The following is a 14,248-nucleotide window of genomic DNA, read 5'->3' as shown; positions in this document are numbered from 1 at the left end:
TTTAATATTATAATTCCCATGAAAAACAGGCCAGTTATCTTTTTCTCATTGCAATTTACATTTAACTGCCCACTTAAGCACATTTTTTCTTCAAATAACATATTTGGAAGGGAATACTGCACAAGTAGAATTGAATGGAATTTCTAAATTTCAGTGAACAGTATATTAAAAACCAAGCTATTGTACAATTAGTTGCAGGAACACTACAACAGGTGTGACATGCGTATTAACATTGACAATGTGTGACAAAATACTGTGAATTAGAAAGAAGCAGTGTACTTCCATTGTCAGCATTGGCCAGGTAACCATAATTTATATCAGTGTCCCTATATGAACCTCCCTGACAAAGGGTGACAGCCAAGTAAACTGTTGATTGCTCAATTCATAATAATACACAACCTTTGAATTCTTGGGCTTATGACCAATGTCTCAGAATTTGAGTTTTTCAGAAAAGATTGACTGCATCTTCAAATTGTACTGTATGTGGTTGTTCCTGTAGTTTTGTAGGCAGAACAGAAAATTTAAGGATAGATAAACTTGTTCTGAAACAAGCTGGGGCACAGCTAACATCTGCCACCACCAAAGTTTGCCAGGGCTAATGTTGTTTCTTCTGGGGCATCTATGCCAAAATGGTGAAGTGAATAAACAGTCTTCCCAAAATGCACATCTTCCTCCAACTCCCTTCTGCACACTTCTGTGGCTTCTTTTCGCAGCAGACAGGCAGTGAAAAAAAGGTAAATTCCAATGTAAATTGTTTTATGGGGTTTTGGGCCATGATATCCAGCACAGCCTGTATGAGCGGTAGAGGACCCACCAACAATTCTACAGGAGAAGAACTGCCACCATTTACACAAAAAAGTCTGTCAGCTCATGCTTAGTAGATGTAGGGGGGAATGCAGTTTCAGGTAGTTTTTTGCAATATAAAATAAATGCCAAGTTGGGGTCCAATTACTCTTTCCATTTTCATTTCACTACCTGCAAAGTTACCATTTAAATGTATGTCTATGAAAGACAAAAATATTCTCTCAGAATAAACCTCTGACAAGAAGGATATAGCTTAACAATTTTAGAAAATCTCTGGAAACAGACAATTTCTGTCAATCTGTAAAAAGAGGTGATTTAATTCATCTTGTGAATACCAAACCATCTCAGAGCATGTCAACAAGTAAATACAATATTTTAAATAAGAAACATGTCAGATTAGATATTGTAAAACGTGTAAATTAAAAAATGTTTCCAATAGTTCACCACTTTCATCCAAACCCATATATTTGGAGAAACTGAACACAAGTCACAAAGTGAACAAAATACCATATAATCATTTACTCCTTTGTGGTATAACACCAGCAAATAATCAAATTATTCTCATAACTGAATAATGTGTATAGTTTTTAGAACAGACCAACACATAAACCATAGTAGTTTGCTTTTACGTATTTACATTCAACTTTATTTACATATGCTTTTACTGTCCCTCTGAAATACAAGATCTTCCAGAAGAGATCATATGATGGCTTACTGGAGCAGTGTCCCAGGTGGCAAAGCCAAACCTTGGCATGAGTTGTTGTTGGTCACATGACATGGGTGTGCCCAACATTGAAATGTCCACTGAGATTCCGATAATCCACAGTGATATTATTAAAGTACATTTAAAAAGGGAGCACAGGTTCAAAAATACAACCTGTTGAAAATAGTGATGCATTAAAAAAACAGGACATACAAAACAGCCTATGGAAGTGATGACTGCACTATTGACCAAAAAAATGAGGGATGACATGGAAAAAAAAGAAATAATACTAATAACTATTATTATTATTATTATTATTATTTTGAAAAACAACATTTTGGTTTGAATGATTAACTGAATCACATGAATAGTGGAAGTTTACAATTTCAGTTCAAAATTTCAGCAATTTCAGTTCTGCTTTCTGCAGATTATGAAACCATGGAAATAACTGCAATGTGTCCCATATCACAATAAGGTTCACAATAAAATAAAAAATAATACAATGATGTGGGCCATCTAGATTTAAGACACCCACAAATAAAACAAATAATTTTGAGATGATTTAGTGACATTACAAGAGTATCCTCACATTGCAAAAACAATTAACCCCCTAAGTAAAGTCATACTTTTTTCCATGAAGTTTATGATCCTCATTTTTGCTACCTCAATTTTAACATTTTTAAGTTACTTGTGTCCACTGCAGATTCACAAACATTTTGACACAATGGACTGATAGTTCTATGCTTTCAACACATAAAACACTTCCACAATCCAATAATTAAAAAGGCTACAAAACTCATGACCTCAAAGGTCTCAACACATCAGTTCACACCTGCAAATTTATCATCTCGATGATCCCAACTAAACAAGATATTCACCGCGATTAACATAACTTGATATTACCATTTCCTCAACCATTATTTCTAAGATGTGATGGTAACATGTGGGAACAGACAGAAATCACAGCAAAGATCTAGGACTCAAGCTAAACACTGTCCTTCCTGTCCCTTCCTAAGAAATTAGTTAAGTCTGCGGGAGGTCTTGGAGGACTGAGTGGTTGTCCCCAGAAGCATCAACAGCAAAACAACCGCGTCATCTCCTGAACGTTACCTACAAAGATTCCTGCACCTTGCTTAGTGTCTGTCTTCACTAGTACGTTCAGAGCATGCAAAAGCTTCTCTCATCAAGCAGAGGTAGATGCAGGTATGTTTGTTTGTGCAGACTGTGCAGTTGAGCTTTCCAAACAAACTAATCAACAGCTCTTTCCATCACCCACATGAAAGTAATGATGAAAAATCTATAGGTCAAAATCTTTGTAAATCTGAGCCCTGTGACATTATATGCAGCATCACAGAACTGAGGCAGATTGTGTCCACAGTGTGAATATTTTCTTTTAATGATTATATAGTTATGTCACCAAGTCATAATTCAAAATTAAATTGTAAAAGTTCACATTCCACCTTTTTGTTAAGTTTTAATCTCTAAACAAAAAGTAACATTGTTTTTTAATAATTTTCAGACAGTAAATCCATTTCAACTACTGTCCAAATTCCATAAGCAATTATATTCTAAAATCTCTCCATACCAAAAGCATTTCTGGCAGAAAATTTTAACAAACAAAAATTGCACCCACAGGTTATTTAGGGTGTTAGAGCGGCAACACTATCAAACATATCAGGCTTTGAGGTAATGCACCAGGTTTTTCCTCTTAATATTGAGATAAATGTAGACAGATGCCACTGTAAAACTTTGCAGTTATTGTCTGCTGGTAACTGTATTCTTGCTTTGTCAGTGCTTTGTGTGGTATCAGTCAGCTAAATTAGGTAACAGGAACAGTAAAAAAGAAAGCATGAATATGTCAAAGTATAAAAACCAAAAAAACAAAGAAATCCCCAGCCACACATTACACTGCTTTGAATATTTTTTCTTCCTTTTTTGTCCGCAGAAGTTTCCTGTGGCAAATTTGGTGGCTTGTTTGCATTGTTGAGTTTAGTGCCATGATATACACGTCCTCCCTTAAAGATCTGAGCCAAAGAACATTCCTTCCTCCGGTGGGCAGAGACAGTCACCTTGATTGCAGGATGCCTTCCGCATTTGCTCATTTGAATTGGATAGTGGTTCTCTCACAAGGCTTGAATTGTTGCACATCAATAATGGGAAAAGAGAAAGAATATGTATTCAAAAGTGAAAAGATTGTTCATCATTATTCAAGAAAAAAAAACAAAGATCTATATTACCCCTCACTGCCCACATACCTACACCTTATTTAAAGCCCATCCCTTTAAATTCATCGAGACCCCCACCCACCCACTGCTTCCCTCCCCTCCCACAGTTTAGTCTCATCTCTGGCTGTGCAGTCCAGATACAACAGCTGTTTGCTGGGCTTTGCTAGGCTGGGACACTGGGGGCCACATGGGCGTCTGTTGCAGGTGGTGGTGATGGAGGTGGTGGCTGGTGGGGGACGAGGGGGGCAACCAGTTGGGCTGATGGCTGGGTGGAGAGGAGGCCCAGAAGGAGCCAAAACTAGATGGGGGTGGTGGGGAGCACGCCATGGAGCCGGGCACAGGACCTCCGCTGTTGCCACTGCTGCATTCCGAGGCCCGCAGCTTGGAGAACATGGTGATGGCATCTGGGAAGTTAGGCGGAGTGGCTGGGGTGTTGCGTGGGGTGCACATCTGGTTTAAAGAGAGGAGAAAGGCAATTCAAAGAACTGCTAATATATCTTACATATGAATTATAGTAACCTTATTTACACAACTTGGGATGCGACAGGACAGGATTTTACTACGTTCGGTATGGAAGCCATTTATAGTCCAAGTTATATATGAATGTGAATATGTATATTTATATATATATATATATATATATACACACATATATGCACACACACTCACCACCCACTTCATTAGGTACACCTGTTCAACTGCTCGTTAACGCAAATATCTAATCAGCCAATCACGTGGCAGCAACTTAATGCATTTAGGCATGTCTACATAAAGGCATTATGTAGACATGGTCAAGATGATCTGCTGAAGTTTAAACCAAGCATCAGAATGGGGGAGAAAGGTGATTTAAGTGACTTTGAACGTGGCATGGTTGAGTATTTCAGAAACTGCTGATCTACTGGGATTTTCACGCACAACCATCTCTAGGGTTCACAGAGAATGGTCCGAAAAATAGAAAATATCCAGTGAGCGGCAGTTCTCTGGGCGAAAATGCCTTGTTGATAGCAGAGGTCAGAGGAGAATGGCCAGACTGGCTTGATCTGATAGAAAGGCAACAGTAACTCAAATAACCACTCGTTACAACCAAGGTATGCAGAAGAGCATCTCTGAACGCAGAACACGTCGAACCTTGAAACAGATGGGCTACAGCAGCAGAAGACCAACCCGGTACTTGCAAGTACCTAATGAAGTGGCCGGCGAGTGTATATACATATATATATAAATAAACACACATAAACATACACATAGGCTGCCCCTGTACACTTCACCAGACTTATAAGTAGGGCGTTCTAGTGAGTGACAGTATCTCCTCGGTCCACATTCTCCTTCAGCCTTGTCAGCCTAGTTCAGTGATTCAGGATAGGAGGGTGGAAAAGAGGAGAAACATAACAAATCCAGACCCACAATTCTTCTGAGCCCAGGAAACATCCCAGGAAACTACACCGGTGTGCACACAGGAAGTGAGCCCCTCAACATGAAGCACACCCTGGTGGACACAATCTGAATGGCAGGAGGATTACAAAACAATAACAAAGCGGGGAGGGTGAGGAGAGTACTTAGACATGGGGGGGGGGGAGGGGGGGATATTGCTGCAATCAACTAGACAGGAAGCAGCACAGCTCCAATAGTAGCCTGTGGAGCAGCAGCTATAGTCCTTAGGGGGCCTATGCAGTACACATCTGCTGACCGTGTGCCTGATGCATTGAGGTGGCAGTGCTGATGCTAGCAGCTAACGTATTTGAGCATTACTCTGGGAAAGACAAATGCTGTAATCAGTACAACAATGATACTGTCACAGACAAAATAAGGTTAGACAGAAAAAAAAAACGGCAGAACTATAGGTTTAAGCAACTTTGCTAATCTGCTTGGCTGTTCGTGTGCTCCAAAGATGAGCAACGAGACACTGAACACCATCCTGACCTCCGTGAGCATGAGCATGGTCACCCAAATGTAGGTAAACACAGGAACTCATTTTCCAGTCTGTGTTCAGTCCCTGTCCTCCCATTCCTTCATGGTCTGTTCACTGAAGAATTCAAACATTCATCCACCCATTTTCATCCTGTATGGGCTTGTGGCAAGCTAGGGCTGAGCCCAGCAACTTTCCAGTGGACGGGATGCCAGTATGTCACAGGGCAGAGGACACATGAAACGCACAAGTCAAGCTTAACCTCTGCAGGTTGGCTATACACTCTAAAGAAACTAGAATTACCAGAAAACTCACACCGACATGAGGAAAGCACAGAATCCACACACAGACAAGGATGGATTCAAATGAAATGTCATAACACAACAATTGCTTTTCCAGTGAGCATGTGACTTCTTTCCGCAGGCGCTGCTGCGTGCTTGGCTGTGTGGCTGGGGGAAATGCAGTACGCTTCCCAGAGCTCCATCCCACACATGCTTTGTCCTCATTCCTAATCTTTAACACCCCCAGACCTGATTACGTAAGACCTAATACTGCTACCGCAACATCTCCTCCCCACACAAGAAAACCATATGCTCAGACAGATATGAACCTAAAGAAGAACAATGCCTTGTGCATCAGCCTGGATTTAACCATCCTTTCTGCCATCACTCATTTATACCTGGAAATAAGTGGATGGTGATATACTCTGGTTATGTCCAAATACCGACATTTATGCACGACAGAATTATTGGTACTTTAATTTTCATGCATTATTTTTCTTTAAAATGTACATAAAATATTTACTCAAACCACATTTTATACAACAGATGCAAATAAAGCACCAGTAATTATTACAGCATCATGAAAACACAACAATAAAAAATGTGGTGCCTAAAAAAAAAAAAAAAGCTTGCCAACAGTCCAGTTACATTCTCTTAGTGCTGGAAACACACTTTTGCCCCCTTCAGCCTCTATTGGCTCCATCAAACTGCACAGCCTGCGTATGCATGTGTACCCAGCTATCCATAATCCATAAGACTCCATAAACTGAAAATATGGACCAGTGAATAATGCTGTATTGATAGTTATTCTTTTCAGGAGAGAATCTTTGATTTACAGGGATGAAGACATATTTTGTATGATAAGAATGCATTTGAATTCTTTCACTATTGTTTCAGCACGTTGTGTTGCAATACGCGCAGCATTGTTTCCTCAGTGTTTGGCACCTCTGTGGTCCACTTCGCCCTAATGGCACATTAATAATTTTGAAAGAACCTTGAAAGCATACACACATACTTAAGGTATTGTGAAATGACTCGTCTGAAAGATGTGGCAATACTGAGCCGGTACATTTAAGTAGCCAGTACTGCCTAGCCCTTCAACTTAAACATAAATGGTAAGTTATGAATGTCTCTTAAAAAATGCAGCTGAACCACCATGCCCCTTTTCTAACACCACAATACTACACTGCAAAGCTGGGCTTTCCTGGTAAAAAGGTTGGCTTGGCCCATCTGATATTCTGAATGGAAATGGCCTTAAAAAAATGTGTTTTGAGTACTGTGAATGTTCTCTTCCCAATTGTACCACCTATAATACAATCCTGGGGAGGACCCTACATCCCAGAAATAACCCTGTCAGAATTATAACCATACAGTCTAAACACAGAGAGCAAAATAAGAGCCATACTCTGAAAATATTCATAATAATCTTAATAAAATCACAACAGAATCTTGGATGTAAACCCTACAGTTATAAATAAAACACATAGATATTTGCCGACATGAATACACATATCAAAGCCACATTTTTGTAGCACATTTTGGGGCTCTCCTGGTTTCAAGGTACACCAAACTGTTGACCCTTTCCTCGTAGCCCAGGGAGACTGCTGGGAAACAGTATTGGGTCTGTCACAAGATGGTGTGTTGTACGTGAGAAAGCTCCCAACAGATGCTGGCTGTCAAAGCCCTTCCCCCACAGAGCCTTCAGCAGTATGATGTAATGGCTACACCCAAAATAAAGACAAACAAGGCCATTGAGTACACTCACTCACCTCACCCACTCACTCCACACATCTCACTCCACTCCACATTCACTCCACACTCACCTCACTCCACTCCACACTCACCCCACTCCACCCCACCCCACTCCACTCCACTCCACTCCACTCCACCCCACTCCACACTCAAACTTAAGCATGGCTTCTGCCAGAGGAGTGCATTCATTCACAAACAAAAAACTTTTTTATTTTATTTAGCAGATGCTCTTATCCAAAGTGACTTAAAAAAAAAAAAAAAACACAAGGGCAAAGGTATCGAAGTGCAACTCCCAAGACGGGGAAAGGATAGTCCCAAAAGAAACAGCAAGTGCAAGAAGTGGAAAATCGATTGAAAATTTATCAACCACCCTATTGGACATTCAACCAAGTTGCAGAAACAAGAACAAAACTACTCCAATCAGCATTAAACTACACTACCTCTTGTATAGGGATAATTCACTTTGTGGACCGCCAGGAAACAGGCACACTAACCATACCACAGACCACAGACAAAAGAACATGCTGCCCCATGGGACAGAATCATGATCCATATGTTCTCCATTGCTCATGGATAGTCTCCAAGTCTTCCAGCCAGAGCTGTCTCACAGACAGCGAGGAAGCATGTACTGTACGTCGCTTTGAACAAAAGCATCTGCCAAATAAATGTAATGTAATGCACTGTCCCATGTTCAGAGACAGTTGGAGAACATACTCAGTGGTCGCGCTAACCCATGGAATGCTGCATCTTTGGAATGCAGGACATTTCAAAATCTGTGTTTTACACTAATTCACTCGCATTTTGATTTAAAAAAAAAACAGTTTACTATAATATGGCAATGCTTAAAATCCCTGGAGTGATTTAGGTTTTAATTTACTCATCTTGAGCAAGCTAGCTAGAGCGTGACGTCTCGTTTTTGTCTTGTCATTTAAATTAAGCGCTCTCTCTTCGAATGCCGCAAGGCTACCAACGGCTGGGTAAATATTATGATCAATAAACAGCACAAATTCCAGACACTGAAAGACGATTGGCTCAAAGAAACAGGAGTAATTTATTTATTTTGTTGTGGTTCCAGTCTAGGTCACCGCCCGTTGTAATCTTTAAAAAAAAGGAACATCTGCATTTATAGAATATCTCCGTTTATTTTGTCCCAGCATTTAGATTCTTTTACTGTGTAAAATTGCAGAATCCTGCGTTAACGTGACCACTGATGTTGCACCACAGCTTACAGACAACCAGGGACCTTATGCTCACTGATAGCACGGAAGCATCCTGCCTCATAGACAGCCAGGAAGTATACACTCAAGATGCATCACAGCCAGAGGATGTACAGTCGCACATGTCTGAAAGGATTATGGTCTCCCTCAAATTAAAGACAAATGCAGAAATGAAGCATTGATCAATGAAGATCAATGTTTTCCAGGGTAACAGGATACTACAGCTACTTAATGTCCTCACCAAATCAAATGGTTTTCTGTTGCCTCCTTTCCCTTGTATGCTGAGTTTTCCTGAATGAGCTCACTGAAAGCAGGATGTAATGTATATCTTTTTCCCCTTTTTGGAACAAAATGTACTTACCATCTGGTGGTGATGACTGGGAACGTTAGCCTCTTGGAAGAAGGAGCTTAATGCTGTCTGTATAAGACATAAAATATGAAAACGTGTTAATGTAAGCACTGAACGTCTTGTACAACATTTTATGAATATATCTGGACTGCAGACAGCCTGGTAACATACAGCCTATGCAGCACACAACTGATAATGAAGATACAGTGTGACTTCAGAGTGTGAACTTTGCAGAAGAAGAATCTCCAACTCTCTGTAAGAGTGTCTTCATTTTCAAGGATAGGTACTAAAGGGAAATGTACCACCACAGCACTCTAAATGCCTAGGCTAATGCTTCACTACACTGTCTGCTGTGCCTAATAAACATTTCAGCACAATGCCGTCATTCCACATGTGCTGCCGAAACAGTGCAGACGGAACATGGCTTTTTCCCTTTGCTTCAGTGAAACAAAGACATTTGGGCTGACGAGTCTCGTTAGGCTCAAAATTCAGACCAATTTCCACACAAGACTCAAGCAGCAAGCAAAAGCAGCAGACAACGTGTGAAAAAGTGCCTGGCTGCCTCTCGTTGTCTCTCAGACTCTCTCACTCTCACATATACTTCAGTGAATGGCTCTGGTCTCTCCTTATGGGTGTTTGACAACAGCAGTGGCAGTGCAGGAATGTCTGCTGCTCAACGTGACACACATATCAACATGAAAGCACTTGGTTTCCATTGTTTCCAAGGCCAATGGGCTTATTTCTTATTATTCTCCAGTAGGAAAATCAATCGGACACAGACTTGACAGACTTACACGGCAGGTCTCTGTAAAAGTTGCCTTTACTACTGCAGCCCCTGGATGACAATTTAGCTCTTAGCGTCGAGGCTATTGTTTGGAATCAGCATGTGAGCGAGACAGGGAGGGTACACCAGCTCAAAATCCCCACACCATTTGCATGCACAGCACACCACAGTATTTTACTGAATCAAACTGACAGGCACAGCTATTTAACATGACAACAGGGGCTTATATGTTAAAAATTGCCAGAGCAACAGCAGAGAAGAAAACAGTTGTAAAATTAAACAACACATTAAAACACACTATAAACATCTGATAAAAGAGGATAAAATTTAAAGAAAAAAAAAAACAATTAAAAAAAAAAAAACAGGAAGCCCTGCCATAACAGATCTACTTTCCCCCTCTGTCCTAAGTAAAGCATGAGCCTTGTATCCACACTAGTGAAAGTGGTAGAAGCACAAACCAGGCCTGAAAGTACACTATATAATCTACAGGGACCAGCTCATTCCCGTGGTTATATGACGCAACTGACCTGCAATGACAGGGATGAAGGGTCCCCTGATAGAGACAGGGAAGAGGAGAAGTAGAGGATAAACGGGGCATGCGATGGAAAGCAAGCAGCACAAGAGAAAGCTGAACCAATGTTTTCACATAATGTGCATAATAAGTGAAAACATCTGGTAAACCTGACAAAAAGCTGTGGGGTTTTCTGAAATACCAGCACAGTGCATCACACTGCTCGTGAAAAAAAAGGAGAGTGAAAGAGAGCAAGCAGAAGGCTTGTGACCCGAACAGGTACTTGGGGAGGTGTGTGAACAACACAGGGCCCAACTGATAATGAAAGGCGCAATCTTTTAAAAATCTTTTTTCTTTGTTGTTTGTGGTGTTTAAGATGTATTTTCTTTTTGTCTACAAGCAGCGACCCAGGGCTCTCATGTTACCAAAAACTCTGCAGTAACAGTCAGTCTCCTCTGTCATACAACCCTCTTGGAGCACCTGAAAACACAGTCTTCTGACACTGACAGCTGCTGAGGTTCCAGCAATAGAAGAGGTTCAATCAGTCATGTCTCCTGCTCACAAGATGAGGACATCGGAGAGGCTTGGTCCCAATTAGCCTCCTGGCTGGATTACATCACCAACACTCGGCAAAAATGCACTACTCGCATGTGACTACAAACAAAGGCAAGCGGCCTGGGCCTGCTATTGCAAACCATAAACAAAGGCCCCGCACAGTACACAACACTTAACACATGCGCCTTTTTGTTTAAATTGCAGTGCCCTCAAGCATGGATTTTACCATTTTTGGCAAGAAAGTCCAGAATTGCAAACTTGAAACCTCAGAGAATTAAATGTTCACTCAAAGGCATGATATGATATAGTCGTGAAATATCTCTTTTAAAAAACGACTCTTTCAGTGTACACAGCTTGTAAAACATTTAGGCCCTGCTCACAATTCTAAAGAGAACAGAGCAAAAAGAAAAAAAAGAAAAAGAAAAAGAAAAGAAAGAGCCTCCCACACACCAGGACTCCAGGGAATGCTGGGAGACAAGAGCTCTCATGCATGAATGACAGCTTTAAGACTGAAAGTGCCATAACATGTAGGAACCTCTCCCTGTATGTTATACAATGTTTCCTATTGCGATACCAATATGGCCCGAATGCAAGTAGGCAACATATGGCCAAGTAAAAATCCAGTCACGGAAAAGAAAATTCTAAGGAATGCTTATTCAGGTTTAATATGGAACAAGGGGACTGTGTGTTAAAAAAAGAGAAAGAATATAGGCTAGATATACAGACATGTACACACACATTCTGTGTTCTGTGTCTAGCTGGAGGTATAATCGTTTATTTTAATCAGAACTGTCTACAATGTTCTTAGGTACTACATTCTTCTTAACTTGGCAAGAAGAGTCAGTGCTTAAGCTTAGTCTATTTTTTATGTATTAACTTGTGTTCACTTGTGGAAACATTCAAATGGATCTACCTATTAATTTCACTGCCTCTGTGTGTATGTGTATGTATGCTATTCAATGGGGTTTTATCCAAGCCTCAATAAGAAACAGCTTCGAAGGATATTCTACTTAGTGATATGGTTGTTTCGGTCGTGTTGCCAACGCGTATGTACATCAATTGGCTGGAAATTAAATGTCATCAGTTGCTAAGTTAAATTGGGTCGTCAGCGCACACACGTTTTTATGTTGTTGTGTATGCAGAACAAGCCACACCAGTTATTCCTGTACACACACCATGGGACATTTCCTCAAACGGTTTGTTCAACGTATTGTTGGCTAGAATACACAAAGATCTACGTCAGTCCTGAATCGGCAATGCTTATATTCTGATGTTAGTAATCTTAATCAAAACATGATCAAGTCATTGTACTAGTCAATATGTTGAATGCAGACTAAACCTTTGGGGGGGGAAAGGGGCCGGCGTGGGTGAATTTGTTTGTTAGCCCAGCATCAAGACACCTGATTCTACTCATCAAGGTCTTGAATGAAGACCACGATTAATTGAATCAGGTGTTGTATTACTGGGCTAAAAAAATCCGCATCCATACTGGCCCTTTTCGGATTATCTAGCTCTAGATTTTCTTCTTGAGAAAGCTATAGTTTGCGATCTGGCCAATTTAATTATTACCAGATTAAGTGCTCAGCCAGCCACCACAGTAACAGAGATAGCAAAGTAAGAAACGTTATCTAACACTACATCAAACTAAATTTGGTAGCCAATTAGCCAATCTTATATTATCAGGCATTTCCTGTGGTATTGTGAAACCAGATGCAAGTTAGATACAGCTGCATAGGCTAAACCAGCTAGCTAGTTATATACTATACTATATTACCACAGTAGACTAACGAAAAACATTAGGGGGGGGGGGTGAAATTTAACGTTGACTAGTTCATAAAACAATGATATGTTTGCTAACATAACTGACAATTTTAACGTAATTTAACTGTAATAACATTACCATTTTATGCTAGTAAACGTTAGCCAAATTAAAGTATTAGACTAAATCTCATGCACGTGATCAAAACACGTCTACAACTAAATACACGAGGGCTGAAAAGTCAAACTGTAAAATATAACGCGCTATTAACTTAAACTGGAAAGCCAGGTACACTTTCTACCATCTCATCCACGTTGCTTCTTCCGGATTAACGTTAGGTTCTAACCACGCTAGATATTCTCTAGCTAGAGCGAACAAACCCCGGCATGCTGCTATACAGTATTTACAATGTTAGCGAACACTCCTAGATGTTAGCTACTGCTATGATAACGCCTGATAGCCTACACGAACATAAACTGTAGAATTACCGATCATGGACATATAAAAATCAAATTTAAACCAACGTCAACTTCCTAGTAAACAAAGCCCAAACGTATGGACATTTTAAAATATGGGGCCAGACAGCTAGTTATCTAGCTAGCACGTCTGGTCGATTTTCTCATCGAATATCACACTATATTTTCCGAAATTAATTTAACTAGCACTAGATAATTTCCCTTAGTCGACGTGTAAATATGGAAAGTGGGTAACTCGTGTAGCTAAATGGTTTGACTTGGTCCTGGATTCAGCGTTTGCAGACACTCGCTAGCGTAGCCGTCCATCTGCTAGCAGCTAGCGCAACAAAACAGTCACACATGTAAACACATACCTCGAATTGCCAGTGAGCCGCCTGAAGGAGCTGCTTTGCCTGGTCAGCGGCACAACCAGCGGTCAAAACAAACTGGTTGATCATGACTTGATGCCTTAGTTCTTCCATATTCACCGACATCGTCGATGCACTACACAGAAGTCTCCTTAATCTTGATAATCCAAGTGTAAAAGAAATGCTTATGCAATAACGTAAAATATCGTCCAGGCGATCTACATAAATCCTCTCTACTCTGGTTTCTCGCCTTGCAGCACCAACAAAAATATTTTCCAGCGTCACCACCAACAACATAACCAATCCAGCTTTCTCATTGGACAGGGAGGTAGGTGAAATTAAACGCACAGATATCTTATTGGCCAATAGAGTAACGTCCATTTTGTTAGAGTGACGTAATTCTCAGCGACATATCATCTTGGATTGGACACTGCAGACATTCTAGGATCATTCCAATTGGTTGTAAATGTTGAAAAACATTCCCTGTATGGCCATTTATTGGCCAATCGTTAGGGGTATTGGTGGGTATTTTTTGTTTAGAAGAAACGTTGTACAATTGAATTTGACCCCCGTTGAACA

At 40.4% G+C, this 14,248-nt stretch overlaps 1 protein-coding gene across 1 annotated transcript; it reads right to left on the bottom strand.

The window, feature by feature from the left end:
• Positions 1-1,097: 1,097 nt before the first annotated feature.
• On the bottom strand, positions 1,098-13,946 carry ubald2 (UBA-like domain containing 2). The gene is made up of 3 exons (XM_035406260.1): positions 13,676-13,946; positions 9,250-9,306; positions 1,098-4,182 (listed from the first exon to the last, which is right to left on the bottom strand). Exons 1-3 carry the CDS (start codon positions 13,793-13,795, stop codon positions 3,847-3,849), a joined length of 513 nt encoding a protein of 170 aa, XP_035262151.1. The 5' UTR covers positions 13,796-13,946; the 3' UTR covers positions 1,098-3,846.
• Between the last annotated feature and the right edge of the window lie 302 nt (positions 13,947-14,248).

This window comes from Anguilla anguilla, chromosome 2 (genome assembly GCF_013347855.1).
Source record: "Anguilla anguilla isolate fAngAng1 chromosome 2, fAngAng1.pri, whole genome shotgun sequence".
In the NCBI taxonomy this organism is placed as follows: Eukaryota; Metazoa; Chordata; class Actinopteri; order Anguilliformes; family Anguillidae; genus Anguilla; species Anguilla anguilla.
The sequence above is the reverse complement of the archived record's forward strand: the minus strand, read 5'-3'. Positions and strand labels throughout refer to the sequence as shown.

Coding starts and splice junctions, on each gene's coding strand:
- ubald2 (XM_035406260.1), bottom strand. CDS start 13,795: ATGTCGGTGAATATGGAAGAACTAAGGCATCAAGTCATGATCAACCAG. Junction 9,307..13,675: donor CGGCTCACTGGCAATTCGAG/GTATGTGTTTAC, acceptor TGTCTTATACAG/ACAGCATTAAGCTCCTTCTT. Junction 4,183..9,249: donor CCAGTCATCACCACCAGATG/GTAAGTACATTT, acceptor TCTTTAAACCAG/ATGTGCACCCCACGCAACAC.